At 43.9% G+C, this 27,508-nt stretch overlaps 1 protein-coding gene across 1 annotated transcript; it reads right to left on the bottom strand.

Annotated features, from left to right (window-relative positions):
• Nucleotides 1–139: 139 nt before the first annotated feature.
• On the bottom strand, nucleotides 140–27,308 carry HSD17B2 (hydroxysteroid 17-beta dehydrogenase 2). Its single transcript, XM_055000191.1, has 5 exons — nucleotides 26,761–27,308; nucleotides 14,014–14,226; nucleotides 10,513–10,698; nucleotides 5,082–5,219; nucleotides 140–2,335 (listed from the first exon to the last, which is right to left on the bottom strand). Exons 1-5 carry the CDS (start codon nucleotides 27,044–27,046, stop codon nucleotides 1,977–1,979), a joined length of 1,182 nt encoding a protein of 393 aa, XP_054856166.1. The 5' UTR covers nucleotides 27,047–27,308; the 3' UTR covers nucleotides 140–1,976.
• Nucleotides 27,309–27,508: the final 200 nt, after the last annotated feature.

Raw genomic sequence — 27,508 nt, 5'->3', positions numbered from 1 at the left:
TGTTTATTGAATGTCCCAGCTAGTGTCCGTATTGACTTATACTAAGTAATCCACCTGGAGTCTCAGTGAGAAAGTTGGACTACAAATAACATTAAAAAGAAATAAGAAATAATCAACATTTTTATTAGAAAGATACGAAATGACAAAGGAATCTGTAGATAAATTTTCTTGCATGCGTGTGAACTTACGCTCCATTGTCTAAGCTTTTGCTCCACAACAGGCTTTTGAAAGTCAGACATCTCCTGCACATACCTGACACCATGCCTCTTTCGGCTGTCAGCCAAGCCCTGACAAAAACATCTCCAATGTTTTCGTCAAGTTTTAAAAACTGATGTGAATGGTACACTCCTAGCCTAGGGCGTGAAAGCAGCCAGGTTTCAGGAAGCTCCAACTCAAATTCTGCCTTGCATGAAAGCAACCTCTCGGATCATTAACTCCGGTCGCAGTGACCTGGACAAAGTACTGATAAGTTACAATTATATAATTAGAGCAGTCACATTTCTCTCCTTGAGCATAGCATAACAAATCTTTGATTTATGTTTATGACTACCTGAAAAATGTCCATATACACCTCTTCTTTCGTCATCTTTGGCAAAGGATTCCTTGCTGGCACGAAGGTAAGAAAAACTCACTGCTTTGGAGTCAGCATTCCAAAGAGCTGTTTGCTAATTTATTACATCCTTGACATGCACCTTGTTAATCCTGGGTCAAGGGAACCTGGGTGAAACTGCAGCACGTAACACAATTACAGTGAAATCCTAAGCAGAGTTACTCCAATCTAAGCCCACTGAAATCAATAGGCTTAGACTGGAGTGACTCTGCCTAGGATTTCACTGTTAGATAGTGTCAGGACACTTCCTGAATGGTCGGTTGGGTCTCCAGGCTGCCAGCTGAGACTACTGAGGCTCTGTCAAGATGTCGACCTAACTGAAAAGCTATTCTTCATCCAACCGACTCTTTGTTCTCTGTTGTCTCTCATCACTGTCAATTATTCATTCACATTATGTGCTAACATGGATATTCTCTGTTTTTAATTACTCGGTCAAAACTCATGATTTTGGTACAGTGGAAATGTCTTCCAAATAAGTGAGTATTCCTCTTTTTAAAAATCCCATACCATATACGGTTTCCCTTTTATTCTGCACCATTCGTTCACACTTCCTCTTTCGTGGGATAATCACAGGGGTGATCTTGCTCCATCAGGAATCATATAGTGGGAAGAACGAAATCCAAGTGAATTTTTAAATGACTGGGGGAAACTTAAGGAGTATCTTGAAAGTAAGTGGGATGTGAAAGGACAGTTGTGGTCTCTGGACAATTATTAAGCTCTATAGAGAATAAGTAAAAGCTTTACCTTTTATAATAGGGACAAGTATTTGAATAGAGATAATAATCAGAAATAAAGGGGTTATAGTGCTGTTGGGAGTCAAAAAGGGGAAAGGGGGAGGGGGAAGGGATGGGGGCATATATACTGATTTAAAGGGTAAATGTAGTTGTATTATGTATTATGGGAATGTATGTTAACCCATTCAATAAAAAATTGATTTTAATAAAAAAAGGAATCATATAGTGGGATAACATCATGACACCATGTCACCCACCTGATTTGGCTGTGTAATGAGGACATGTCAAGACAATCCAGAGTGAGGGCAATTTAAACATGTTCATAAGGGGCACTGAAAGGTGTCTGAAACAGGGAAGGGCAGTTGTTGTGAAAATAAATGATCACAAAATACCACGAGGTGTTCGGCTTAGGACGAGTGATAATGTAAGTGACGGAAGAATGCAATTAACTGGGCAGTCCTATGGGATGATGCCTGTTTGAATACTATTAACCTATTCTATCACATTTAGAATGTTTTAATAAACCATGGAGCACTCTTAAAAAGTGAAGAGCGGCTTCATCCTCTATAATTGCCAATGGCTAAATCCATGTTATCTTAAATTTTTGCACGATGCAAGTTCTTCTGGAAATCCTATGAGTTTTTGTTTTTGGTCTGTGTTGCTTTGAGAGCTTTTGGCGCATATGAGTCCCGTTCGAGTTTACTCATGTATCGGTCGTAAAACCAGAGAGGGAAATAGTGGAAGATGAAGAGGTATTTGTAAGCACTCTTGCCTGGAGTGTACAGACCCTGTGGCCTTACTGCCAGTAATGCATGCCACACATCTAAGAGGACAGGGGACAGATCAGGCCTGGAAGTAGTCGGTATGTGGGGTAGAATGTTCTTCAGAGCAAGGATATAATCTTCACCGTAATCTTCCTTCACATCTGGTGTGAGCTTCTCAAGAAGATTCTGTTCTAACTTACTCCACTGCTCGGGTGTTCCCTGGATCGCTGCAAGAATAATATACAATTTATTTATGAACATCTGGGCTTCTTCATGTTAGATTTCATACCATTCTAGCAAAGCTAGAAGATATAAGAAAAGAGGGGCAGAGTTTCTGGGTAACATTTTTTTCCAGATAATGGATTGACATTGGTATATCAAGACCAATATTGTCTACTGAGACTGGCAGTTTCAGGCAGAGGCCTTTCATATCACCTGCTACCTGATCTTTTAAATTGGAGATGCTTGGGACAGAACCTGAGGCCTTCTGCATGCAAAGTAGAGGCAATGCCCTCCCCTATGGAAGCTGTACTTCTCTCTCTCCAGCTAATAATGGATGGTCCAAAGGAGAGACCTTTGGGAATATTTGCTCAATGGATTTGCATGGGTTGTACTGGTATTCAAAAACGGTTCAACTTCTCTCAAATGTGCATCCTGTATTCCTTTTCAAAAACACAAATTCATGCTGATATAAGGGCATACATTTTTGTGATCTGTGTAGACACTCAATCATTCACACGTTCAGTTCAGATGCATGCAAATCCATTAAAAAAGACCGATTTCCATTGACCTCAGAATACTAATGTACATTTGACCATCGGAGCCGTGCTGAATAACTGATTCATGACACCGTCATATTGACAGTTTGCATTTTGTGACATGTGCAGATATTCAGCCATTCACATGACCAGTTCAGATGTGTGTAAATCCATTTTTTTTAAAAAAATCAATTACCATTGACTTAACAACAACAACAACAACAACAACAACAACAACAACAACAACAACAACAACAACAACAACAGTAGTTTGGATAATAGACATTGCAATTCCGGGGGGTGCCAGAGTTGAAGAAAAAGAACAAACAAAATGATTAAAAATAGATCTGGTGATAGAAACCACCTGGCTATGGAAGAAGAATGCAACAGTAATTCCCATTGTCATTGGGGCACTGGGAACTATTTCAAACAAATTTGCAACTTATATGGAAAAATTGCAGCTTTCTGACATAACACCTACAGAACTGCAAAAGACGGGATTACTTGGAAGAGCGTACATATTACATTGATATCTGGCTGATGCTTAGGTCTCTGGTGGAAACTTGTATCAGCTCAGCAAGACCAATCAATGATAACACGTGATCTTTATCTATTATTGATTGTGTTGCATGTAATTTGAATAATAATAATAATTCATCCAATTTCTAACCTGCCCTCCCTGCAAGCAGGCTCAGGGCGGCTTACAACAATATAGAAATACAGAATAAAACCATTCAAAAATATTAAAACCAGATCAGCAATAAATACATTTAAAACCCCAGTATGGCAGCTCCCTCCATTCTCCCAACCATAATACAAACCAAGGGGGAGAGGGGGTATGCGCTGATGCCAATACTGTGATTTCTCGTGTTTGTGGGATGTTATATAGCTCTCCCCATGCCCCCGAGGGGAGACCAGTTGGGAGGCATGTTCAGAACACCTAGACTGGCCTCAACCATATGCCTGGCAGAACATCTCTGTCTTCCCGGCCTGCTGAAAAGATATAAGGTCTTGGTGGGCCCGAGTGTCCTCCAACAGAGAGTTCCATCAGGTAGAGGCCAGGACTGAAAAGGTTCAGGCCCTTGTCATGGCCAGCCAAGCCTCCCTGGGGTCAGAGATCATCAGTAAGTTCTTATTAGCCGATCTTAGCACTCTCCGGGGTACATACAGGGAGAGGCGGTTCCTCAGGTATGCTGGTCCGAGTCCATTTAGGGTTTTGAAGGTTAGAACTAAAACCCTGACGCTGATCAGGAACTCAATGGAACTCCACTTCAGTATACTAATAAACATTCAATCAGGGCTTTTTTTCTGGGAAAAGAGGTGGTGGAACTCAGTGGGTTGCCCTTGGAGAAAAATGGTCACATGGCTGGTGGCCCCAACTCCTGATCTCGGAGGGTGGAGGGCAATCAAAACTCCCTCTATCTGGAGATCAGGGGGAGGGGTCACCAGCCATGTCACCATTTTCAAGAGGTTCCGGAACTCCGTTCCACCGCGTTCCAGCTGAAAAAAAGCCCCGCATTTGATCATCTGAGCTGTGCTGAATAACTGATTCATAATGATACTGTTAGAGTCTCATTTTCCATCTGTACTATCTTATGTTTATGTTTGTGAGCTTAGACTAAACATGCACACTATTAAGGAAGTCACCTGAGTGTACAGTCACACATTCAGGTACCAATTTGCCACAGCAAAATAAATGCTTTAGAAAACATAGTATGGGACAATACAATAATAATACAAAAAAATGAATATGCCAAGCATGATAGATCATTCTGGCAGCTGCATCACCATATACACATTCTATTTAACCTGATGCAAGAAGTCATCATAAATTGAAAGCGATCATGTCAATCAATTTGTCAGACAGCCTCTAATGAGCTATACTGTTTGAGGAGTTGTTTTTACATCTCAAGGGACCCCCTCCCCCTTTGCAACTGGTATTTATACAAAGAAAGCAAACCCTCGGGGCCAGCAAGGTGAATGGAAGGAGAAATTAAGGCCTCCGTCAAGGATGAGTGACAAGCTTTTATAAATGTCATCATATATACTGTATGGCTGAGGCAAAACTCCACCCGGAATCATAACCAGCGAGTCATTTCCGCACATCCCTATGGGTTTCTCTAACGGTCATTTGCCATTCCTGCTTGAGAACATTGGTCTCGAAGGAGATTCACCCACAGGTGTTGGAGAACGAAGCAAAATGTCAAGGACTTACAAGTTCTGAAGGCTGATGGATGAACAACAGCCACTTTAATACCCCATTTGGAAAGCTCCTGCCTCATTACTCCAGAAAACATGGACAGGGCTGCTTTGGATGCTCCATAAGCTGCAAACTTCGGCATCGGGATACCTCCTGCGGGAGCAATAGAGACAAGATCACATTTTGGACGCTTTCTTCTTGTTAGGCTGGTGATTGAAAGAAAGGTTATAGCATTGTTGAAGACGATATTGAGGTTAAAGATGAGGCGATGGGGAGGATTATTTCCTAGGACAAAAAAAAAGAAGACAAAAAGAATTCTTGCTAGTCCCAAAAAAGAGAAAGAAAAGAATTCTTGTTAACTGCAAGTGGTCAGTGCTGAAGCAACACCTGGGCCATTTCCACACATCTTACCTGCCTGAGGAACATCGTGTGAAAGACTCGGAAGACACCGTCTTCTCGTGCGAAATCGAGCCAAGAAGACACGATTTTGCACAAAACTCCTGGATAACAGCATCTTCCTGGCACAATTTCACGTGAGAAAACGGGGTCTTCCGGGTCTTTCGCACGATGTTTCACAGGCAGGTAAGACATGTGGAAAGAGATGCCTGAGGAACATCGTGTGAAAGACTCAGAAGACACCGTCTTCTCGTGCGAAATCGAGCCAAGAAGACACGATTTTGCACAAAACTCCTGGATAACAGCATCTTCCTGGCACAATTTCACGTGAGAAAACGGGGTCTTCCGGGTCTTTCGCACGATGTTTCGCAGGCAGGTAAGACGTGTGGAAACGGCCCTAATTTATTAGTTTATTTCCTCAATGGAACTACATTTTGGCTTATTTAATTAGGAAGAAAGCATGTGATTCAAAGAAGGAAATCCTATGCTTGGATTGTGAAAACAATTAACAAAGCAATCTTCAGTGAGTCTACTGAGAATCCTACTGAGGTTTATTCAGCAGGGCTTACTCTCATCAAAGAGCTCCTAGAGTTGCACACTGTAAATGTTTGTATTTTGTCCTGTTGCAATAACCGGGTGAATAAAAACTCCAGGAGTCTGAGCTTTAAAGGTTCCGTCATGCATGACGCTCACTCATTTCCAGTTATAAGAAGCATACAATCTCTTTCCATCTGTTTGCAAAATTTCTTAGTGTGAAGTAAGAACGGGCAATCTGCTCAGCTCAGAGCCAGACAAAGGACAGAAGGATCCCAGATCTCTGCCTGGGACTCACTGTATGTTTTTGAAGCAGAGGTATGAAGCTACCTTATTTTGAGAAAGACTCCTGGTATGTCTCCAGTGATTGGTGGCAATTCACCAAGGTATCATGCAAAAGCATTTTCAAACTATGTTGTATTTCAAGATGAAAGGGAGGAGGAGGGGGGAAAACACATTTGGAGGAAATGCCTGTTCAATTTGTAATACAGTCATGCATCAGGAGCTGGACAAATTTATATTCTGATCCAATTAATCACAGATTTTAATTTGAGAGAGGAGGAAAATATGAGCTTAGGGGAGAAATTACAAGTTGGACCATCCATGCAAGTATTTTCTTCCACCAACTATGTACTAGGCCCCATATCTGGTTGTGAGTGAAGGGCTAGTGTGCTATGAGCAATAACAGTTATCCATAAGCTCAAAGTATAGGCAAAGCTTTGTTTGTTATGTCTCTGTATGATTTACTGTTCATCTGTCCAAATAAATTCAGCAGCTGAGAGGAGCTTTCAATTCAACAGTTTTCTGCACTAAACATGATTGAATCCTTTTGGTCACTCCAAAACGTAGAAATGCTTTACATGCTACCAGGGCTGTTTTTCTGGGAAAAGAGGTGGTGGAACTCAGTGGTGGAACTCAAGAAAAGGGCATGCTCCTGGCATGGTGCAACAACATTACTCCCAGGAGTGGCATCATTGCACAAGCCCTGGGATTGCTCCCCCCTGGGCCGACTCAACCCGTTTGGGGGCCCTAATCAGCCCAGTGCGAAAGCCGGGAGTACTGTTGGGGCCTGTGTGATGACATCACTCCCAAAAGCGATGTCATCATATGGTGCCAGGAGATGCGGGCACTTTGTGTGAGCGCAAGACATCCCAAAAGGTAAATTCTGGATTCCTCCGGGCTTGTGCCAGCCCTGCTATCATTCCAGAAAGGCTTGGCAAGCCACGGTTACACATTATGAAAGGCTCTTTGCTGGTTATGCATTATGGAAGGCTCTATGCCAGTGGGCTTGATTCATTAACTCTTCTATAGCCCTATCCTTCTGCTACTTTAAAACCCAAAAAGTGTGATTAAGCAACCCTTCTATAGTCCTGTCAGGTCATTGCTATCTTCCATCTCAGGCTTTTCAGATGTAAGGCAGATAGCCATAGCCATAGGGCTTTTTCAGAGGTTGGTCCCAGACTATGGCATTCTTTTCCTCTTTCCACGCCCCTCGTCACATTGTTGGCTTTTTTTTTTTTTTTGGTTTCAAGCCAAGATCTTTGACCTTAGAAGTTTTTTTTTTTTACTGACATTCAATGCTCTTCTTTTGTCTCTACCCCCCCCCCATTAATTTGCTTTTGGTCTTATTACAGTTTTCAGTTTCAATAATCATTTCTAATTATTGCTGCTGTTATTGATGCTTATTTAGTTGGTAATTGGTCCACTTGGCTTTTCGTATATGTGTACATTATTTGATTTTTGTGTTATATTGTTATTTAGGTGTTACACTTTCATGAATGGTTTCAGGCAAATATTTCTAAGGAAGAAAAATTAACCCAAAGAACAAAGATGAATGATAATACTGGCAGAGAAAAGTCAAAACAGAGACTTCCCATTTCTCATCTCAGGTCTCGTTCTCATCTCAAGTCTGAGAAAGAGTAGAATGGACCACGCTAGTCTGCAGACCAGTTTGGAATTTTTCTTTGTATAAAAATTTTAAAAAAATCTCCTGCAACTTGAAAACGAGCGCAGCATATTTGACCCCCATCTCTGAACTTGCTGCATAGTTTCCTATTTGCATTTCCATTTGCCACCTCCTACGGCTCTCATGTGGTTCTCTGTTCCACTTTTGTAAGTCCAAAGTACTTCATGCAGAGGAGTTAGTTGCGTTAGTCTGTAGTAGCAAAATAGTAGAGTCCAGTAGCACCTTTAAGACTAACCAACTTTGCTGTAGCATAAGCTTCGAAAATCACAGTTCTCTTCGTCAGATGCAAGTACTGCAGACACTTTTGACAAACCCGTTTCCACCCCCCACCCCACCCCCAGTGAAAGTGATAAACACATATGCCATTTGGCTCAGAAGGCGGATGCCTGCCATGTCGGAACTAGAGCTCAAAGCAGCTGAAACCAGACGAGGGAACATTTTTTAACAAGTTTGCTATTGTCAAAGGCTTTCACGGCCGGAGAACGATGGTTGTTGTGGGTTTTCCGGGCTGTATTGCCGTGGTCTTGGCATTGTAGTTCCTGACGTTTCGCCAGCAGCTGTGGCTGGCATCTTCAGAGGTGTAGCACCAAAAGACTTTTGGTGCTTTTGGTGCTACACCTCTGAAGATGCCAGCCACAGCTGCTGGCGAAACGTCAGGAACTACAATGCCAAGACCACGGCAATACAGCCCGGAAAACCCACAACAACCAAGTTTGCTATTGCCTTGTCTTCATCAATCCCAATTGTCAGAAAAGAAACCAGGCAGCCTGATGACAAACCAGAACAAATGTCCTCAACTAGTTCAAACAACTCATGTTTCCATTATAACAAATGTTTTATAGAGAGGTGGGATGCTAAAGATGTGTATAGAAAACAGCACATTATGTATTCTCATAGTGTGGCTGTGTTATGGATGTAAAATATGACTCAGTTGGCAAGGGGCTAGTTTTTAAGAGACACATTCGGCAAAGAAGGCAATTGCTTTTTATTGGAGTCAGTGGGATGTTAAATTGAAAAGCAATCAATTCATTAACAATTCGTATATCCAAAAAAATCCTTTCTCATAAGTAATGACCTAGTTATGATAATATGATATTTCAGGTGGGAGTGGAAGCGCTGCCATAGCTAGCAGCATCTGACAATAGAGTTGGGCACCTGCCAAGACCCACAAACCAGCTGAGGGTCCACCCGTCCCTTTAATAATGGCCCTTATCCAGTTGGAAGGGCACATGCAGCTCACTCAAGTTAGTGTTCCACTCTACTTCCTCTAAGATGCCTCTTCTGCCAGCAAAGGTGAGATGACCCCAGAAAATCATGTTGTATCACTGAAAGCAGCAAGGATGCTCTCCCGTTTCCCAATGGGAGAGGAACCTGGAAGGACCAGTGGGACCGCAACTCAGAACCAAGCTACAAGTGACGCCTGACACAGGTTGGACACTTGTCAGCTTCCCTCAAGTTTTGATGGGAAATGTAGGCATCCTGGTCTTGCAGCTTACAGAAGTTTACAGAGCGGCAGTCTATGGGAGGGAGAACATGCAGTCGGGAGGGGAGTGCAGGCGTCGGGCTCTTGCTGGGCGCCCCCCTTCCCCTCCGCTGTGTGTGTGTAGGGGGGTTTCTGTAAACTTTAATTAAATGGAGAGCCAAGCTATAAGACCAGGACGCCTACATTTCCCACCAAAACTTGAGGTTAGCTGACAAGTGTCCAACCTGTGTCAGGCGTCACTTGTAGCTTGGCTCTCAGAAAATCTGAGATGATGCCAGAAGGGAGGGACACCCGAGTGAAGCAGAAGTGGAGTTATCCTCTCGTTGTGTTATCCTTTATGCTTTCCATTTTTGCAGCTTTCCCTGATCTGTACAATCTTTTCTGGCACTTTTACTTCACTTTCATCGATTGCATGCCGTTATGGACCATTTATGCACAACAGACATAAGAAAATAACAGTAAAAGCTGTGTCAATTGAATAGGAGGGAAATCGGTATGAGGAAACAGAAAATAAAGAGTCACCGGTTCAACTCGCACAAAGAAGCCAAAACAAAACGAGGATTTTTTTTTCTTCTCTAGGCAAAAGAGCAGGGCCATAAGATCCACTCTCATCCCTAGCTGTAAGATGAAAGAAAGTGCTGTTATCCACAGAGAACAAACAACTCACAAGCGTTATCCTTCCACCGGGCCTGTAAGATGGAGCTGTTCTGCCAGGCGTATGGATAAGGCTGAGCTGGGCCCCCACCGGCCGAACAGACAAGAACGAGTCCCTCCCTACTAGAAGCATCACCATCTAAACTTTTTAAGTAACTTTTAAAGTGACGGTTGGGTGGCAGTCTGATCGATCACCTCTGTGCTGCTTTTTTTGTACCTTTGTACTTTTAGATGTTTATTATATTGTTTGCTATTTTTGTTTTAAATTGTTATATGTAAGTTTTATTGTAATATTTTATGGAGTGTAATCCACCCTGAGCCTGCATGTGTGGGGAGGGCAGAACAGAAATGGAAACAAACAAACAAATAAATCTCTAAGTTTAAGAATTGCAGAATGTATCTCTTTGACTCACCTGCCATACTTGATATGTTAATTAGCCGTCCTTTGGATTTTCGGAGTAATGGCATAAATGCTTTTGACACTTCGACGGGACCAAAGAAATTTACCTCCATGCATCGCTTGTAGTTACTCATGGGAAGCAATTCAGCATCGGCAGGGAATCCCAGTATCCCAGCATTGTTGACGATGCCCCAAAGAGCTGGCCAGAGAAAAGAAGGAAGTGCATGAAACAAGTCATTGCCCTCCCCCGACACACACTTCAGTAAATCAACCTGGTATTTTACCAGTAAACTGACCCTTACCACACCTGTCTACTTATCTACCTGGTAGGTAAAGGTGTGCAAGCACCGAGTCATTACTGACCCATGAGGGGGATGTTGCATCACGACGTTTTCTTGGCAGCCTTTTCACGGGGGTGGTTTGCCATTGCCTTCCCCAGTCATCTACACTTTACCCCCAGGAAACTGGGTACTCATTTTACCAACCTCAGAAAGATGGAAGGCTGAATCAACCTTGAGCTGCCTATTTGAAACCGGCTTCCGCCAGGATCGAACTCCGGTTGTGAGCAGAGCTTGGGCTGCAGTACTGCAGCTTACCACTCTGCACCAGAGTGGTAAGCTGCACCATGGGGCTCTGCTGGACTTTCATAAATCAAAAATGTGAAGCATCAGCAAAACCCTAGTTCTTGGGAGATTTCCCCAGTGGAAAAACCCATCAGCATACATTCAGTGAATATTCACGGATAAAAGAGATTGTGAGACCCATTCCAATTTGGTAGCCATGGCAGCAAGGGCCAAGAAAGCAGCAATGAAGAGAGGAACTACATTTGCAACCAATGATTGATACAATCTGACATGCAGCAGCAATTGGAATCGGGCAGACATGCAAAAGAACTGAGTAAAACTGAGTTTTGTTTAAACTGCCCTCTTCACACGTTATGGAGTACAGACATTGGCACTGGCGTCCCCACCCTGTGATCAAATTGCAGGAATTGAGAAGAACACACAAATCAGGTATTCCATTTGATACAGGGTGGGGTACACGCCGTAATGTGTGGAGGACATCAAGGAATTGTCTTGTCAGGTTTTTGTCACTTTTTGATTCTAAAATGTAGGGCTCATTTCGAGGGGGAACACACAGGAACGCAGTTCCGGCAGTTCCCCAAAGAGGTCACAGGTCAGATGGCCCTGCCCACCTGACTCTCAGCCATTTAGGGTCCGTTTCAGCCTGGATCAGGGCCAAAACGGCCTGGATCGGGCCTCTGACGGGTGGTGGATCACTCTCCCACTCATCAGCAGCCTGATCCTGACCATTTTGGGCCCCTTTTCAGCCATTTTCAGCCCCTTTTTGCCATTTTGGGCCCAATTTCGGCCCTGAATGGCCAGGATTGGGTCCAAAACAGCCAGGATAGGTGATGTCAGGGGGTGTGGCATATGCAAATCAGTTATACCAATAACACACTTCCGGTGATGGCAAGAGGTGTGGCATATGCTAATGAGTTATGCTAATGAGGTCCTCCAGCTCTTTTTCTACGAAATGACCCCTGCTAAAATGTAAATATTGACAACCAAAGTTAATGGTTGTTGTGGGTTTTCCGGGCTGTATTGCCGTGGTCTTGGCATTGTAGTTCCTGACGTTTCGCCAGCAGCTGTGGCTGGCATCTTCAGAGGTGAAGACCACGGCAATACAGCCCGGAAAACCCACAACAACCATCGTTCTCCGGCCGTGAAAGCCTTCGACAATAAACCAAAGTTAAATTTCAGTATTAAAAAAAAACACAAATTGAGTTTATTTTGTTCCAGTATTGGAGATGGTGGTATATAATAACCATTGATTATTTTTCTTAAAGCTGAAACAGTAAATTCAATATGGGTTTTTTTTTATGAGTCACAAGAGCCCACAAAAATGCATGCGGTGCCATCCAAAGCAGTTACTCCATTCAAATGGGCTTAGAAGGGTGTAACTCTGCTAAGTTGGCAAAAATACACAAACGCACATACACGAGTACAAACAGAAAAAGGGTGGGAGTGGGAAGCATTTATTACAACTTGAGGCAATGCTAGAGATAGGTGTGTTTCATTATTATGTGGAGCAGAAATGATAAGAATGTCAAATTAAACAATTAAACAAGTAGAAAATTCCATCACGCTGGGCGTGGACCACTCTCAACCGTGATGAACTGGCAAAGCAAGATGAATCTGCGGGATTTGAGTCCACCTTAGAGACCAATAAGATTTTCATGGCATAAGCTTTTGAGAGCTGACTAAGGGCCAAGCTACAAGTGACAAATGACACTTGAACGGCAAGTGGATTGAGTGGAGTGCAAGCGAACAGGGAGAAATACACTTGCCGTTCAAGTGTCATTCGTCACTTGTAGCTTCGCCCTCAGCTACCCACCTAACCTGACCAAGCATGGCTACTCATCTATCTATTACTAAATCTAATAGCCAAGTGACTGGCCCTTGTATATCCACATACACAGCTGAAAAACTAGGCAAACCATACACAAGGCTGAGATTTGCAGGGGAAACCCCACCACAGATAGGCAGAAAAATGGCAATGTTGGAAAGTGTCCTCAAGTGATAGCTGACTTATAGGGACCCCTGCTTAGTTTTTCAAGGGAAGAGACTAACAGAGATGTTTTGCCATTGCCTGCCTCTGCATTGCAACTCTGGTCTTCCTCGGAGGTCTCTCATCCCATTGCTAACCAAGGCCAACCCTGCTTAGCTTTCAAGATCCAGCAAGATCGGGCTTGCCTGGATAGATCAAGGTAGGTGGAAAGATACAGTTTTGTAAAATAACCAATAGGAAATAAGGATGAGATGGTTAACATGGCCTGATGTAGACTGAGCATGCCCCAAAAGCCAAGGAATGTTGGAAGTTGCTCAGTTAAAGGGCCAAGCTACACATGACGAATGACACTTGAACGGCAAGTGTATTTCTCCCTGTTTACTTGCCCTCCACTCAATCCACTTGCCGTTCAAGTGTCATTCGTCATGTGTAGCTTGGCCCACAGAGGGTTAAAGGAGGAAAGGGAAAAAATTTAGGCTAAGTTCCTAAAGGTTTAGGCAATTGTGGAGGAGGAGATTTGATGGTCAGAGTGGAATTTCCAAACTGTCCTTCTCCTATCATTTCTTGGAAACCTCAACATGTAAAAAAAGGGAATATATTTTCTGTACTGAATCAAGGATTTCCAGGTAGGATTGTCAACAGCCTGAAGGGGAAAAAATGCTATCCCCTTTAAAAAGACTGTAAACGGAAATGAGCAGATGAAGATTTTCATTGCATGGAGGTAAATATCTTCACCTGACCAAAAAAGTTCCATTATACATCTATTAAAGGGACAAGATGTTCCCTTTTCTCCATACCTAAGTCGACCTTTATAGTGTTGAATTTATATATGAATTCCTGTTCCTTGAAAAAAATTGCAGCAATGGAGCAAGATGGGAAGAGGGAGTCAAAATTTTGCTCTAGAATGTATCCCACACAACTATAAAGGAAACACCAGAGATACCTGCATTTTTCAACTTTTTTTTTACTTCAAGAAAAGCTTCTTGTATTTGCTGAGAATCGGTGATGTCCAACTGCAGGACAGAAAGCCTTTCTGAACTGGCTCTCCTCAGCTCTTCTGCCCCGGGCCCTCTCTCGTTCAAAACGCCCGCAAACACAACGAATCCTGAGCGGTCCAGGAACTTGGCAAGCTCATGTCCAATCCCAGAGTCGCTTCCTGAAGAAACACAAATCAAAGACGCGTTAGACCAGATATTCTCCCCATCTGCCGTAGCAAGATTTCCTGACACAAGGGAGAGGAAAGAAATACCATTCGGCTTCCCTATCAAAAGGTACATCTGTGAGATGGGCTGACTCATTCCAAATCCAGACCAAGGCAACCAAATTGAAGAGAAATGGACCAGCAGCCTTTTAAAATCTCTCACAGAAGGAGTAGATTATGTCAGTACTTTCCTATATAGGTAGAAGGGATTTTGTGAGACTTGCAACCTTTTTGGTGAAGATGCAGGAACTGGATCTTGGACCGTGTATATGTGAAGCATGCGCTCTGCCATTGAGTTATGGTTCCTTATCTGAAATATTCCTGGCACGGTTTGTCTGTGAACTTCTCTGAGCTGAGCACAGTGTATTTGCTTTACCCTGAGTGCCCGTTATCTGGTTAGCTCATCATTTTCTTCTTTGACTGATAGCAGATTTTTAGGATCACAGGTAAATAACAACAACAGCAACAACAACATATACGCCCCTTCAGAACAACCTAATACTACTTACTAAGTATGGGTTACAAGAACTATTTACTGCAGTTCTTGTAACCCATACTTAGTAACATTTCATGAGTTTTTCTTTTCTGTTGTAAAAAAAGGAGAGACAAGAAAATAATAAGAACATAATAACATTTGATTTATATATCACCCTTCAGGATAACTTAATGCCCGCTCAGAGTGGTTTACAAAGTGTGTTGTTATTATCCTCATGGCAATCAACCTGTGAGGTGGGTGGGGCTGAGAGAGCTCTGACAGAGCTGTGACTGACCCAAGGCCACCCAGCCGGCTTCAAGCGGAGGAGTGGGGAATCAAACCTGGATCTCCAGAGTCCAGCTGCTCTTAACCACTATGCCAAACTGGTTAAAGAAAGACTTCCTCTGAGTACCTAGGATCTATGAACTTACAATGCACAGAATGGAACCTACAACCTTCTGCAGACAAATCTATTAATGAGGGCCGTAACCAGGGCTTTTTTTCAGCTGGAACACAGTGGAACGGAGTTCCGGCACCTCTTGAAAATGGTCACATGGCTGGTGGCCCCATCCCTTGATCTCCAGACAGAGGGGACTTTAGATAGCCCTCTGTGCCGCTCAGTGGTGGGGGCGGGGCCACCGGCCATGTGACCATTTTCACCGAGGGCGATTTAAGCTTTAAACCCCCCCCCCCTTGTTCCAGCTGACCCAAAGTGACGCCACTGTGCGGTCCTGAGTTCCACCACTGAGTTCCACCACCTCTTTTCCCAGAAAAAAAGCCCTGGCCACAACAAACATAAAAAATATATCACATATTTCCATCTTTCTGTAAAAGGTTAACCACATGCCGGTGCATATGCAAGACATATGTGGGAAAGGAGATGTAATGTTTCAAACACTGCTTAGCTAACATTCCCTCTCCACACAAGTTTTTATTCATATTTTAAAGAAAAAAGCTGGTGTATTTGTTTTATTTTTATTTACTTCCCAAATAGTGTGCTTTCTATAAAGGAATTGTCTTTTTCCTGCTTTGAAATGTTAACAGCATAAGAAGCTTAGTTCCCATTTGCAGAGGTAGATGTTTTAAACCTTTACTCCCTCTCCGCTCTGCTTGGTTCTGATCCAAAGCAGAGTAGCGCTTGCATGTTGCCTTTTGTCTCTGACAGATGCATGAAGATCTGCAATCTTTATTGTTTCTGTTTTGGCCCTGCACCATGGCTTCTTGGAAAGAGGTGTGTTACAAACGGCTTTTTAAAATATTGTTCCCATGTAACTCACTATAAGCTTTTTTTTATAAGGTTTTGATTGTGCTTCCAAAGAGCCTTCCAAACCTGTTTTTCTGGGGGTGGGGTGGGGACTGACAGCTTCTCCAATATTCAGAAGTGGAGAAAATTTCTATATCGTTATCTGATTTAGGTGAGGAGGTATCTTACAAAGTCTATTTGCAGTTGCGGCAAGAAAGTTACGAACAAAGGTGGTAACAGAAGCAGCTTTTTGACAGACAATTTGCTATTAAATAGCATCAGGGTTCTACCTGTTATAGATGTATTGATGTTTTGTAGTTTACGGAGTTTATGGACTGTATATTCATTGTGTGTTTTAAATTGTAAATTTGCTATGGACAATGGCTAATTGCAATAAACATATCGTAGATTAGTTTGTTTAAAATATTTTGCATCCCTAACATAGCAGCTATTCAATTAAAATGTACAAGAGAAATCACCCAATAAGCGAGAGAGACAAGCCTGGCTTAAGGATTTCTGGTGTCTTAAGTGATTTTGGAGCTCCTCAAATTCAATGTACAGAAAAGCAAGAAGTCTAGAATGAACTCCTGGAACATTCCAAAAGAACAATGTAAAAATAAAAAACAGCCAAGATCTCCAAAATTCCTCCTTGTTCTATCATGATTAGAGGCAGGCATGAACCAAAATACGAACAGAAGTTTGTCACAAACTGGGCCAGTTTGTAGTTCGTGAACCGGTAGTTTGTGGGAGCTCATTTCCCACGAACTGTGATGAATTTTAGCCCAGTTCGTTTGGTTCGTATTTCAGTTTGTCGCTGCAGACACAGCTTGGCACCAGTCAATCCATTTCCTAGGCAATGGAGAGGGGGGGATGGGTTCTCTGCAAACCTGCTGACCCAGAAGTGACATTTTCATGAACTGAATGAACCAGTTCGCAAACTGGGGCAAGTTTGTGAAAGTTCATGGTTTGTGAAATGCAATGAACCACAAACCGAATCATTTGGAATTTTCCCCGTTCGTGCCCATCTCTAATCATGATAGCTATAGAAAGACAGTGTCAACAGATATGGAGATTCTAGATTCTGGTTTAAACCAAACTTTCTTTCGAGCCAGCAGAGGAGGTTCTTCTTGCCTTTTTGCTGTAGCTCAATATCTCGTGCCAAAGCAATTGTCTAGGTTTGCCTAGTGGTTGAGCCAGCTCGGAAGCAAAGATAAAGTCACTCTGCAAAACTGAAGCTTCCAAACAGTCTTCAAAGAGCACTTTGCAAAGCTGCTCAACGGGGCACTCTGTTGGTTGTTGTGGGTTTTCCGGGCTGTATTGCCGTGGTCTTGGCATTGTAGTTCCTGACGTTTCGCCAGCAGCTGTGGCTGGCATCTTCAGAGGTGTAGCACCAAAAGATAGAGATCTCTCAGTGTCACAACCATCGTTCTCCGGCCGTGAAAGCCTTCGACAATACATGGGGCACTCTGTTATTTATTTGCTTGTTTTTATTTACTTCATTTAAGCTCCGCCTTTTCCCCAGTGGGCATCCAAAGCAGCTCACATCATGCTCCTCTCCTCTATTTTATCCTCCCGACAACCCTGTAAGGTAGGTTAGGCTGAGAGTGTGACTGGCCCCAAGTCACTTCGTGAGTTCCCATGGCAGAATGGGGATTCAATCCTTGGTCTCCCAGATTCTAGTCCAAAACTCTAACCACTACACCACGCTGGCGCTAATCAAACATCAAACACAAGCACTGAAGATGCCTGACAAGGAGTTCAGTTATAATGTAACCACACAGTTCAATCACAGTTAAGTTCAAGTTACGATTGGGCTTGCACTGAAGTTTGCAGAATTCTTAGTGCAGAATTTTACACGGATAGCCATGTTGGTCTGCAATACAAGAGCAGGATTTGAGTCCAGTGGCACCTTGGAGACCATCGAGATTTTCAGGGTATGAGGTTTTACGAGGATCTGAGTTCCTTAAGGAGCTCTAAAATAGTAAAGAGTCCAGTAGCACCTTTAAGACTAACCGACTTTATTGTAGCATAAGCTTTCGAGAACCACAGCTCTCTTTGTCAGATGAAAATTTTGTTGGTCTTGAAGGGTACCATTGGACTCAAATATTGGTGCAAAGTAAAACCCTCTGTAATCTTGACCAGCCTTCTTCTGGGATTCTGACTTTTGGCCAAAAGCCCTAAAAGTTAAACTGTTCCCACCCTCTTTATTTCTGCTGATCTTCATAGCATGTTTCCCCGCTAGATTCCTGGCCACCAAGGGAAGAACTCTGGATGGTAGTCTATGCTGAAAAGAGAGGCATAAAGAAGAGAGTATATTGGAACTATGTACTTTGCCCCACAGAACTGTTTCTAGATAGCGATATAACTGTAAGTTCTAGCAATATAACTGTGTGTTCTTTGGCTACACAGAAGAATGATTTATAGAAGCAGAGGTGAAGTAACTAAAGCTCATTGCCATTGCTTATGGAAAAGGGTGGCTCAAGGTTAATATAACAGAACTGCATTTAAAAAAAAATAATTGGATATGAATCGATAAATACATAGCATAACTAGACTAGCAAAATGCTACCTGAGATAGGCATTGTGTGCACGCGTGGTATAGTGGCTAAAGTGTCAAAGTAGAACCTGGGAGACCTATTTTCAAATTCCCCCTGCATTTTAATTCATGAGAGAATACACAGCCCTTCAGGTATGTTGGTCCTGAACCATATGGGCTTTAAATATCAACACAGAGGAGTAATGGGCAGCCACTAATTAGGTTAGGAAAATTTTGGTGACGTCACTGGAGTGCAGGCCAGCTAAACCTGCCCTCTGTCTGTCTTCTTAACCCAAATGTCTGAGTGGCAAGGTTTCTGTCTCTAAAGTATGCCTTCAGACAGAGGTCTGTATCAGGGCTTTTTTTCTGGGAAAAGAGGTGGTGGAACTCAGGACTGCACAATGGCGTCACTTTGGGTCAGCTGGAACAAGGGAGGAGTTTTTTAAAGTTTAAATCACCCTCGGCAGAAATGGTCACATGGCCGGTGGCCCCACCCCCTGATCTCCAGACAGAGGGGTGTTTAGATTGCCCTCTGCACCACTGGCGCGGAGGGCAATCTCAACTCCCCTCTGTCTGGAGATCAGGGGGCGGGGCCACCGGCCATGTGACCATTTTTAAGAGGTGCCGGAACTCCGTTCCACCGCGTTCCTGCTGGAAAAAAGCCTTGGTCTGCATGCCTCCTTTACCCCATAGGAAAAGCTACTGAGGATCAAGCCACTTTTAAGATTTCCTTCTTGGTTTTTCCCTAGAAAATGATAACATGTTTGGGGACTGGTTTTTATGTTGCCACCTACTGTGCTCAGTTGAGGAGGAGGTGGATGTGGAAAGAACGTAGCTTGTGGACGTAGACCATCTAGCAGCAAAGTTTATTGGACTGCCATGAACAAGCTACCTCTCTCTAAGCAAACTGTAAGAGATTAATACTTAATTAGCAGAGTTTACTGAAATGCACATTGGAATGAATGAGGACAGACACTCCAGTTTAGCTCTATAAAATGCTTTACTACATGAAGGATAAAAATAGCGTTACATTGGTAAAAAATAAGAAATTGCTAGCTGACTACATCTTGCTAGTAGAAAGTAGGCTTAAGACTGAGGACACACTGAAGCAAAGAACAATAAAGCTTCAGTATATATCTTCAATCAGAGAACCCTAATTCTACTTCATTAAGCTTAGAGGCCCCCCTTTCTTCTGGCAGGAATCCGTACAATATGATTGAAAAATGCATTCCATTCACAGACGAATTTACTACCAGGAAACAAAAAAATGCTATGAAAATGCTTAGTCAAATGTTTGAATCTCACAAAGGAGATGCATCATCAAAAAGGGGGATGTGTGAGTCAGGATGAGAAACTCAAAATCGTCTTCAATTATAATCTTTTTTGGCAGAGTTGCAAGTTTCTTGATGTGCACAGGAGCGTATGAGAACCTTGGATCTAGGATAAGGGCTGGGGCAGTAGTTTCTGCCTCGATTGTGGGAAATGTTTGTAGATGTCCAACTGTTTGAAAATCAGATAACAACAACAACAACAATATTAATCTTACTGGTCTTTTAAAATGGTTTCAACGGATTCTTGTTATTTATTTTAAAAGCACGTGTCACCACTCCTGCCAACTATGGCTGGCTTACCAAAGCTGACCTGCAGGCAACAAATAATTAAAAACTTAGCACACAAAATCAGGAGGGGAGGGAAGCCGCAATTTGCCCGTTAGAGAATCCCTTCTTATAAACTAGCTACTATATGCCTGCCGGGGCGGGGGGCGGAGGGAGAGACTCCTACAGAAAACAGACAGTGCGGCGGTGGTAATGGGGCTCTGAGCTTTCGGGGCGGGGCACTTTATGAGCCAGTGAACTGGCTCATAACAGGAGATATGGTCCTTTAAATTAGCTGGCACCAAATTGTGTTGGAATTTTAAGGTCAAAACCAGCACTTTGAATTGGGCCTGGAGGAGTACCTCCAGCCAATGTCGCTGCCAATATGTTCCCACCTGAGGGATCCTACTAATAAATGTGTCATCCTCTTTTGCACCCGCCGTAACTTCTGAATAGACTCCAAGGGCAGCCCCACTTGGGAAGTTAGCATAATCCTTCCTCTTCTTTTGGTCCTCGAAAGTAAACAACTGCATCGCACACATGGCAACATACTGAATACCAGCACAGTCCAGGCTCAAGCTGTTCTTCCGCAAGAAAACATGTTAATTGGCCAATTATACAACACTTATGTCCTATACAAAATTGATCTTATCTATGAGGTTAGTTGAGGAGAATTTAGAATCCTCCAGGCAATGGCAGTCTGCCCCACTGTCTCTCACACCTGAACAGTGCAAACTTACCACACGTTTTTTTCGAAACTGAAGCAGTTTGGAAAACTTTGGAAGAAAGTCTGGCTATAGGATAATAGCGCTAGGTGATAAGAGCCATTTCTATCAGTGGGCCAAACTGCCAGTGATGAATGACACAGGTTGGACACTTGTCAGCTTCCCTCAAGTTTTGATGGGAAATGGAGGCAGCTTGGCGGAATGTTGGACAAGTGGCAGTTGAAAAGTCCATTGGACAGCAGTCGGAGAGCCAAGCTGCAAGACCAGGATGCCTCCATTTCCCATCAAAACTTGAGGGAAGCTGACAAGTGTTCAACCTGTGTCATTCGTCACTTGTAGCTTGGCCCTGTGGCTCAACGGTGGACACAAACTTTGCATGTAGATGGATCAAGGTGTAATCCTTGGCATCACCAGTTAAAAGATCTCCATTAGACTGCTTAGAAGGTGCTGGGAAGGAGACTGCTTCATCTATGTCTTCATCTATGTCTACAACAGAAGACCTCGGACAGGAGACATTCCCCAGTCTTGGACCAAGAGAATGTTTGAACTGGAGAAGTTATACGCCGAACCATGGACCTGCTGGAGTGTCAAGAAATGTCAGCTCTTCAACGTAGGTTAAGCAGGGAAACAGTAGAAGGGTCAAGTGAGTTTCATGGTTGAGTAAGGAAGGATTTGAAAGTGGCTTTTGAGGCATGTAGGCCTTCTGTCCTACAGGACCTACCAGACTTTGGATAAGCTCCCAAATTGACCTGAGGTTAATGAAAAGCAACTGCTGTACAGAAATCAAGGAATTTATGAGTTCCGCATATCTGCAGAGTTATCTCTAGACAAACTGGTGCTGTTATACACTTTTACATGGCCTCTGGATAAAGGAAACCCAGTATATGATAGCTAAGCCAGGAAGCAAACATGGAAAATCTGTCTTCTGTGGTGTTAGGAGGCCATGGGATAGGTTGGCCAGTAAGAAATCACTGTCCTTTAATTCATTCCTTGTTCTCCGGATAAAATTCTCTGAGTAGCATTAACAAAGCTTTATTTATTACATCAATATTTTCTACCTCTATGTCTGTCAGAGAAATTAAATTCCTGTTCAGAGGGAAAGGAATGCAATGGAAGAGGGAGACAGTGGCCAACCACCTCTGCTCGTCTCTTGTCTTGAGACGAAACTTTATGGGGTTTCTATAAGCCAGTTGCGACTTCGTGTTCAAAGTCCATCAATGACATTACACCTGCCTGAAGAAGCCACACAAAGTGGCGTGGGAGCCAGTTTGGTACAGCGGTTAAGAGCGGTAGGACTCTAATCTGGAGATCCAGGTTTGATTCCCTAATCCTCTGCTAGAAGCTAGCTGGGTGACCTTGGGTCAGTCACTTAAGAGCAGCAGGACTCTTATCTGGAAAGCCAGGTTTGATCCCCCACTCCTCCGCTTGAAGCCAGCTGGGTGACCTTGGGTCAGTCACAGCTCTCTCAGCCCCACCCACCTAACAGGGTGATTGTCATGTGGATAATAACACACTTTGTAAACCACTCTGAGTAGGTGTTGTCCTGAAAGGCGGTATATAAATCAAATGCTGTTATTGTTATTATTGTGTCAGATTAGGTACAGAGACACTCAACTTCAAGTTCTCCTCAGCCACAAAGCTCTTTGGGTGATCTTTGGCTAGTCTCACTCAACCTAAGATGGTTATTGAGAGGATTAAAACATCGACTGAGGGGACAACCCTGAACTCCTTGGAGGAAGAACAGAATTAAACTCTCTGACACAGAAGCCAGCAGCCTCTAATTTTAGATGAATAGGGTATTTGCCAGTAGGCAATTCATTACTGAGTTCAGAGGCACTCTTGGTAACTGCTTCCTATATTTCCAGACAGGGCCAAACTACAAGTGACAAATGACACAGGTTGGATACTTGTCAGCTTCCCTCAAGTTTTGATGGGAAATGTAGGCAGCTTGGCAGAATGTTGGACAAGTGACAGTTGAAAAGTCCATTGGACAGCAGTCGGAGAGCCAAGCTGCAAGACCAGGACACCTACATTTCCCATCAAAACTTGAGGGAAGCTGACAAGTGTCCAACTAGTGTCAGGCGTCACTTGTAGTTTGGCCCTGAGTAAAGGATTCCAGGGCTGCCTCCCTGAGTCACTTAACCGATGTTAATTCAAGGTTTGCTTCCGAGTATCCTTAGCACAGCTCCCTGGTCTTGTCATGTCTGGATCTGTGTTTAATAGCCTATCAAAGTGCAATCCAACATTTGACCTTCTGGCTTACATGCCATGCCAGATTTTGGATAAGCTCCCCAATTGACCTGAGGTCAATGAAAAGTACCTGCGGGACAGAAATCAAGGAATTTATGAGTCGCACATATCTGCAGTGTTCTCTCTAGACAAACCGGTGTTGTTATACACTTTTGTGTAGCCTCTGGGTAAAGGAAACCCACTATATATGATGGATAACTTAGGAAGCAAACATGTAAAATTTGATTTGTGTGGTTTTAGGATGCCATGGGATAGACAGGCCAGTAAGAAATCACTTTAATTCATTCCTTGTTCTCTGGACGAAGTTCTCTGAATAGCCCCAAGCTTTATTTATTACATCTATAATTTCTGTTTCTCTGTCTGTCTGTCCCTAATGAGATCAATACACCATTAGATGGGCTACTCCAGTTGTCTTCATTCAGCTCATGGGACCTTCATCTCCTGGGTCGTAAGTAGAATTTCCAGGTCCCTGTAGTCTCCCGCCGGGGAATTGGGAGCCAGTACTTACCCTGGCTTCTTTTTCCCATGCGTGTGCACTCCCGGCTCAAGTGATGACATCACTTCTGCGAGTGACATCATCAGGCAGGGTCAAAGGGTGCCCTTGTTGCCGCTGCCTGCTCTCACGGCGACAGTGGCCACTCGCTCTCGCCATGACTGTGGCCCACTGTCATTTGGCGCACAGGGGCCATGGCGGTGAGAGGCAGCAGCGGCGAGAGGCAGCAGTGGCAGTGAGAGGCGGCAGCAGGGGTGGCAGCGAGAGGCAGCAGTGGCAGCGAGAGGCGGCAGCAGGGGTGGCGGCCTGCTCCTGCCGCTGCCACCTGCTTTCACAGTGTGGGAGTGCGCCCTCTGCCCAGGGACGCACCCTCTGCCCAGGGACGCTGCCTGGGGAGGGGGCACCCCAGGGAGCGCACCCCCCACCAGCCAAATAAGTGGGTGCAGGGGGAAGAGTGGGATCTGGGGATCCCTCGCCCCTGGTGGGGGAATCGTAACCCCAGTCGCAAGCCACCATTTTGTTGTAGATTTGAGAAGGTCCATGAAGAGGATCATGTGAAAGGTGGCCCACCGATTAGGCCGCTCAAGGATATTGCCAGAGGGGCAGGGGAGCCGGAGCGGCAAGTGGTGTCCTTGGTACCAGCCCTGCTGCCGAGGGCCTCCTCGCCTGGCCTGTCTTCCCTGCCCCTTCCAGTGCCACTATGATGCAGGCAGGGAAGAAGAAGAGCAGGCCACCAGGACCCCCGCCCAACTGGCTCACAGCACAGCGGTGCCTCTTTTTGCACTCGCGTATGTGCACATCCAGCTTGGGTGCGGCAACCAAAGGTGCATCCAGGTCTGCACACACCTGGCTCAGCAGACTAACAATGTTTCACATCCATAGAAAGGAGATAATCAGCAGAATATTTGATTGCCAATGAACAGAGAGATTTGGGACTTGTTCTCACAATGGTTTCTTCTAGTAGTTTCCTAAGATGGTTCAAAAGCTTTTGTTCTCGTGTCTGTAGAAGGCCAGTACAAATAAGGTCATCTTTCCCTTTTTTTCCTGTGCACATCCAGGCTGGGGAGGTAAGGGGGCTCCTGGCTAGAGGAGGAGGCACCTGGCTAGTGGCCAGCCTAGGATACTGTGCTATCGAAGACCCTGCGCTCTTGCATAGAGCACATGCCTCTCTTTGTATGCATGTTGAGAAAAGCAGCAGGTTAAACCACTGCGCTATTACACTGTCCAGGAAAATCCAGGTTGTGTATCATTACAATAGCACAAAAAAATACAGTTTAATGTGAGTTTAGTCTCTGACATTCCCAAAGGAGGGAATCCATTTTTGAGCAATGTCAGATTGTAAGTGAATTTTCCTTTTCTAATTCTTGGCAGTTGGGCTCCTCTAGTTTTACAGCTGGTTCATCAGCTAACAGGTATCATGCTAAGAAAATGTTTGAATGCCATTCCAGGTCTCCTTTGCATGTTTAGTCACAAGAAGGATAGCATGTTTGAAAGGGGCAGTTGTTAAGTATGTGTCAAAGGTACAAATCTTGCCCGTATAAAAGGGACCAAATTCCTGTCTTGCAGGTGTGGAGCCTTTGGCATGTATTACTTAGCAAATTTATTATTTTGTTGTTATTATTTGCAATTCCCCTGGCTTGGATAGTCCAGGCAAGCACAATCTCGTCTCCAAAGCTAAGCAGGGTTAGTAATTGGTTGGTAATTGGACTGGCCTTGATTATTATTGGATGGGAGATCTACAAAGAAGATGCGGGTTGCAGAGACAGGCCACAGCAAACCACCTCTGTGAGCCTCTTTCCATGAAAACCTCAGAGGTCAGCTATGATTTGACGTCACCAACCCATTTGCCACCCAAAATCAGTGGCTTGCTTGGAATTCATTCAGAATGAGAGAGAGAGAAAAAGATAGAGAGAATATTTTATGAACAATGAGAAGAGACAATTTAATTAGGGTAATTTTTCAAAGGTAGAACTGCCTAGAGCACATCTTGCGCAATAGAGATTAACTCTGAGTCTGGGCAAGGTTTAAAGCCTGCGGTATTCATCCAAATCTCTCTTCCCTCCCTTTCTCTGCCCGTCACTTCTGCACAACCTGGACAGAACTGAGCTGTGGAGACACAGCAAGAGGGACATGCTATAGACATGATTTTATGGCTTGCCTGTCTGTTTTTGGTACAGACCTCCTTAAGAACACCAGCCAACTCAAATTCAACTATTTTCTGAGCCTCTCTGCTTGGTTTACAACTGCCTGTGACTACAACCTTTGGAACGGAAAGAAACACACTCACACACATCACTCGCATGAGAAGTAGCAAGCTGCATTGCAACCTGATGTACCTTGACTTGATACCTAATGTAGAAAATGGAACATATCTCAGGGCCAAGCTACACATGACGAATGACACTTGAACGGCAAGTGGATTGAGTGGAGGGCAAGTGAACAGGGAGAAATACACTTGCCATTCAAGTGTCATTCGTCATGTGTAGCTTGGCCCTTAGAAGTCTTCCTGGATGAAGAATTGTCATGTCTTCCAGTCCTCTTTGTAAACAGCCATTAAATTTTAGAAACCGCTGATGTTTTCCTTTTTCCCACCCCCCCACCCCCCAGAATAGCAGCGTTCTTCTTTCTTTGGCAAGAAACCAGGCAGGCAGATAAGATAACCCATTTACGGCACACACTCGCACCCGTTCATTCTTGCACATGGCTTGCTACACCTTCTGGAGACAGGTGTGCTTTATTATGACAGGTGCTTTGATTAAAGCAGCGCACACATAAATTACTTTCTGTCCCACTCATTTTGTCTCTGAAAAAGGCAAAACCGAAATTTCTGTTCCCATAAACTGTTCGCAAAAAAAATAAGAAGTCCTGATAAGGACCCCAGTCAAATGTCACCTAATAGCTGATGTCCACAGTATGACTATGATGAGAAAAACCTGCTATAATTTCTGCTTGAAGCACAGAGAATTTAAATACCTCACCCTGCAAAGCTTAGCCCCACTCCCTGAGAAGTTTCACAAAAGGATAGAGCAGAAAAATTCATGCCAATAAAAGAAAGATAAAAGCACAAACAATTGGAACACCAACAATTCTGTATCAGAGAAAATCTACTCATGTAAAGTTTCACAGGAACATTCCATGTTACCAAATGGGTTTTCCAGCATGCTGTCCTTACCTGTGATGAGCACGGCTTTTTGGTCCACAGGTAGCATTGCTGAAGCAGGTATATAAAAACAGTAAAGGAGGCATGCCAGAGAGAAGACAGCCAAGCCCAGCAAACTTCGCAGCGTGGCAAAACACAGGATCTCCAGAACAAAAAGCATGAAGAGACCACACCAGAAAGGCATCTCTTTCTCCACGTGCTTCTTTTTAGCTCGGTAAAAGATTGCTCCTCCAAAAACCAGAGTCACACCCAAGTAGATCAACAGTGAATTGCCGGCTTCCGAGAGGTTCATGGCCATGATCGTAGACGAAAGATCGACAAGGCTGCACACAGAGAGATGTACGCGCACACGTGCTGCAAAAAACACGCACACCACCGGAACCAACCCCCAGCAGTGTACAAAAGCTATGTGTTGCTATCAGACAGCATATCTTATGTAAGGGAGGAGGTAGAGGGTACGGAGGAGTGGGCTGAAGATGAGGGTGGAGAGATCTCTTCAGGGTTCGCAATAATGCCGCTGAACCAAAAAGAAAATTCTTTTGCACAGACTGGCTCATCTGAGCTGCTTCGTAGACAGCATAAAATCTGATGGTACCTTCCCCTTCACCTTTTCATTTCTTTACTGCAAGAGGGCTCCACCTTCTTAGCCTGGATAATGATTGACAGATGTGGACACGAAGATGCAAGCTGGGCCCTCGGGGATCTTAGAACAGCTACATAATTTACAGAGTTTGAGATGATGTTCTTAAGAGGAGGAGAC

This window comes from Eublepharis macularius, chromosome 16, assembly GCF_028583425.1.
Source record: "Eublepharis macularius isolate TG4126 chromosome 16, MPM_Emac_v1.0, whole genome shotgun sequence".
Classification (NCBI taxonomy): domain Eukaryota; kingdom Metazoa; phylum Chordata; class Lepidosauria; order Squamata; family Eublepharidae; genus Eublepharis; species Eublepharis macularius.
Note: the sequence above shows the minus strand (reverse complement) of the source record. Positions and strands in the feature narration are given on the sequence as shown.

Excerpts from the sequence above, each read along its gene's own strand:
- HSD17B2 (XM_055000191.1), bottom strand. The coding sequence starts at position 27,046 with ATGGCCATGAACCTCTCGGAAGCCGGCAATTCACTGTTGATCTACTTG. Across the intron at positions 14,227-26,760 it reads AAAAGCCGTGCTCATCACAG|GAAGCGACTCTGGGATTGGA; the intron begins GTAAGGACAGCA and ends GTGTTTCTTCAG. Across the intron at positions 5,220-10,512 it reads TAACATATCAAGTATGGCAG|GAGGTATCCCGATGCCGAAG; the intron begins GTGAGTCAAAGA and ends TTGCTCCCGCAG.